The sequence below is a fragment of the Adiantum capillus-veneris genome, chromosome 25 (genome assembly GCF_014529385.1).
Source record: "Adiantum capillus-veneris isolate H3 chromosome 25, ASM1452938v2, whole genome shotgun sequence".
In the NCBI taxonomy this organism is placed as follows: Eukaryota; Viridiplantae; Streptophyta; class Polypodiopsida; order Polypodiales; family Pteridaceae; genus Adiantum; species Adiantum capillus-veneris.
The window spans coordinates 11,651,474-11,655,794 of NC_140955.1; the positions used below are offsets into that span (position 1 = coordinate 11,651,474).

General features: G+C 42.1%; 1 protein-coding gene across 1 annotated transcript; it reads right to left on the bottom strand.

Annotated features, from left to right (window-relative positions):
• Positions 1-386: 386 nt before the first annotated feature.
• On the bottom strand, positions 387-1,814 carry LOC147424420 (ethylene-responsive transcription factor 7-like). Its single transcript, XM_086499810.1, has one exon. The coding sequence runs from the start codon at positions 1,365-1,367 to the stop codon at positions 636-638; it is 732 nt and encodes a 243-aa protein (XP_086355936.1). The 5' UTR covers positions 1,368-1,814; the 3' UTR covers positions 387-635.
• Positions 1,815-4,321: the final 2,507 nt, after the last annotated feature.

Below are 4,321 nucleotides of genomic sequence, written 5' to 3' on the forward strand. Positions count from 1 at the left end.
TATAATAATTCAACAGCTACATTTGGCCAAAGGCCAGGACAACTTGTTTCCACAGACAAGACAAAAATAAATTGTAAACTTTGCAAAGTACCTCCTCTGCACTACTGACCAGTACTCCAAAGGAGTGAATAGATATGCACAATGAAAAACATAGCTCATTAAGCTTTGCAAAATACCTCGTGTGCAATGTTATTAACATACCCAGACCAAACCACCAACATTCCAAGGCCAAATCTCAATGGCAAAAGCTCTTCCAGAGCAAAAAACTCATTGCTGAACAAATCTAACGAGTTAGGCCCTTAACTCTACAAGATCCAAAAAAATTTAGAGGTGAGGTAAATAATTTGATCAACAACACATCACACGGATGCAACAAAAAACCAGTATATCGAAATACACAAGCAACCTGATGCTATGTTGTTTAAAGAGAAATGATTCATCCAAATACAAGCACGACATACTGATAACTTGATTACACTCAATCTCAAAGACATAATTCATTTTGAACATATGCCCGAGTTACAAGTATCATCTGTGCAATAGTAGGATCACTTTGAAAGCCATAACAAGGTTCCACATGCCATACTAGATGACAAGGAACAAAGCACTGGAAGAAACGTCAAGGCAAACCACAACTACAAAAAGAGTGTTAGCTTAACATCTTCTGTATCCTCATCAGGGGGAGGAAGGTTAAGATCCAAAAATGGTCTTCGACACAATGGATCTTCATAAAGTTCGAGAGGGGAAACCTCATCTGTGTCTAAAATGACAGAAGAGGATGAATCACAATCACTTTGGTAGCCCATAGGCTCTACTCTTGTATTATTTACATTTGCCGAAAAGCCATGCACACCAACACCAAGAGGCAAAGTAGTTGCACATCGTCCCCTTCGCCTCTTTTTCTGCAATCCATAGATAGTGCTAGCATCATATGGTACTGCCCTTTTGCGCTTCATTGATGTGCCCCTATCCTCATCCCGGAAGGATCCAAACCCAATACTGTGAAGCTTAACATCCGAGCATCCAGGAGACTGCATATGCGTACTCTTCGGCGTACTTGAAGACTCAACAGTGCTACTATGGCTTGTGCTTTGCTCATCAAAAGGAAACGGAAAATTGGTCTTTGCTTTGTTACCTCGTAGGGCTCGAGCAGCAGCATCATATGCTCGGGCTGCATCCTCTGCAGTATCATAAGTACCTAGCCAAACTCTTGATTTCTTTACTGGATCACGGATCTCTGCTGCAAACCTCCCCCACGGTCTCTTACGCACACCTCGAAATCGCTGCTCTGTGGGGGACGTCCCTGCACAAGGGCCATCCTGCACTCCCATGATAGGGCTCGGACTGGCGAGCTTGTGCTGTTGCATACCTTGCAACTAGATTCGTCTAAACACCGCCCCTCTTAGGCGTAGCAAAGATAAGCCTGTAGATGCTCTTCCTGTACTACCAGACCTGCTTGTCCCTTGATCTTGCCAATCTCAACAACTCTGTTCAGGAATGATCAAAATTCAGATTAGATCTTTGAAAAAAAAAGAGACCCAAAGCCACGGTCACTCTACGACAGGATTGTTAAGCCTAAGGAAGAGCTATCACAAGCACATCGAGCTCTTGCTCGGTGCAACCCAAGAAATCAGCTATGGCGATCAAGCCTTGAGATGGGAAAATATAAAAAAGCGCAGTGAGAAAATCCACGCGCAGACAACGAAGGTGACTAATAGACGAAGATGGGCAGGATGAGGACGCGGAGTGCCTGCAATAGAATAAAGAGAATTCCTAGGGTTTGCATAATCAGATCAGCACCGCCATAGCTTTCGTCCACACATGCAACCAAAGAGGAGGAGAGGACGGGACACGTTTGAAGACGTCCAGGCTCTCACAGAAAGAGGGGACGTCGCCGTCAGTGCGCCGCTTGCGCTTCCAAAGGCACCGACTTCCAAAATAACGGCGCCGTTACTTGCCACGTCGAGACCGGGCTCCGCCAACTCAGCCTTTGGCGCCAACTCCAAAACCGCGTGGTCCTCCTTTGAAACCGCCGCCTCTCTCCTCCACTCTCCCCACTCACCCACCCACTCCCAAGCTTTTTATGTGCTTGTGGTGCTGGACAATTATGACACACATATACCTGCCAAAACACATGGAGACTCGAGAGAGAGCCACTACTAGGATATAAGTAACACACAGTGTGAGAGGTTGAATGGCTAGGTAGATCCGCATGGCACCCGTGGATTGACACACACAGAGTTAACACTTACCTTTGGAAGTTTTGATGAAGACAACCCTAAGGTCTTTTGCTCTATTGGTTAACCTTGCTTTTGATAGACCTTTTCTCATTTGGGCCCTTTTTACCATTGGCTCCATGCTGAAATAGATCTATAAGCACACCTATATCTTAACCCTTGTTCCCGTTTATTCTCCCAAATTAAGTGATCAGTTTAATATGACAAAATCATTTGGGTTGAATTAGATTTTATGACATCTTATGAGATAAAGTCGTAGTCATTAGTCAATTTTATTTAACGGGTAGAGGATCCCTTTTTATCCTACGACATCTTTCCAAGATGGATGACTAATCCATTTGGTGCTTGGGAGATATAGCTGCCACAAGCATGTCTTCTCTTTAGTCCATTTCATTCTCCCAAAGTAAAGTGACAAATTCTACTTGGTGTTTGAGAAACGTCATCGTCACAAACATGATTCTAAGCATGCATACTATTTAAATTTGTGCACAATAAAAAGAGAATTAGTTTTATAAGACAAAAATATGAGTCATTCAAAAGAAATTTGTACATTTGCTTACTCCAATGTAGCATTGTAAGCATTGACAAGGTCCATACTATCTTTAAGCTGTATTCCTCGCATCCATCTAGCATCTTCAAAAGGATAATTTTTGAATTTAATAAGATACCGTCCAGTAATCTTACCATGTCTTAGTACCTTGTCATCATGCCGAAGGATAGCTTCGGGTTGTAGCACCTCTTCTTGGTCTTCAACTTTGGGTGGATCTTCAATAATTGTTTCACTTGGAGTCTCTCCTTTATAGGGCTTAAGTAGGCTCACATGAAAAGCATTGTGTATGAGCCAATGGTTGGGCCATTTGAGTTGGTAAGGCGTCTCATTGATAGGCTTCAAGATTTGGAAAGGACCATAGTATCTTTTTGTTCGCTTAGCATAATACTTTTAATGGCCCGTAGGATTTTTGCCCATCGTTTGCCTTAATCGAGCCTTAGGAAACTTAAGTAAGATCAATCATTTTCTTAGAATGTTAAGGCCCTTCAGTGCTTGTCATCAACAGTTTTTTTCCTTTGTTGAGAGATGGATATACCTTAATCTTTTGAAAAGATTCTTGTAGGTCATGGATATACTCATCGGCGACGAAGATCTTCCCGTGTACTTTAAGTAGCAAGGGACTTTTTGGTCTTCCCTCAATGATCTCAAGAGGTGCCTTTCCCGTAGAAGCATGTACAGTAATATTGTAAGCATACTCTACAAGTGGTAAGTACTTCTCCCATTGTGAGCGTTGATCTACTTCTGTAACATAAGTCTCTAGTAGATCGAGTATTGTAAGATTGGCTATCTCACTTTGGCCATCCGTTTGTGGGTGATAGGCCGAAGAGAAGTTCAATCTTGTTCCTAGATTTTCAAAGAGACCTTTCCATAAATTACTGGTCATTCTAGGATCTCTATCTGACACGATGGATGTGGATAATCCATGGTGCTTGAAAATCTGAGATATGAAGAGAGTTGCCATTTAATGTGCCTTAATAGTCTTTTTCAAAGGAATAACGTGTGCTTGTTTGCTAAACCTGTCGACTATTGTCCATATTCCCGTATTTCCATGGATAGACTTGGGTAATCCAAAGATGAAATCCATGGATATAATCTCCCATGGTGAATTTGGGATAGGCAAGTAATCCAGGTTGCTTCCCTCTATCATATTTGTTCTTTTGGCATACTACACATTTTGAAACATACTCTTGTATATCCACTTTCATGGTAGGCCAATAGAAGTATCTCTCTACTCCTCGGAGAGTAGGTTGAATACCTCTATGCCCCGCATATGGAGGAGCATGGGATTCATACATAACTTTGTCACGAAGGGAATGTGTGACACATAGCCTATTGTCGTGGAGAAGATAACCATCTTGCAAGGTGAATGGTTCCTCTTTCTTCCCCAAAGCAAGGGCTAATATTATGTCTCTAAATCAGGGTCAGTAGCATACTCATCTATCATAGAAGATAGGTCATTGTGAGTAGCAATAGACACTACATTAACTTTTGGTTGTCGTGAAAGTGCATCACCAACTTGATTGTGCTTACCAAC

What these genes read in the sequence shown, in the direction of transcription:
- LOC147424420 (XM_086499810.1), bottom strand. Translation starts at nt 1,367, where the DNA reads ATGCAACAGCACAAGCTCGCCAGTCCGAGCCCTATCATGGGAGTGCAG.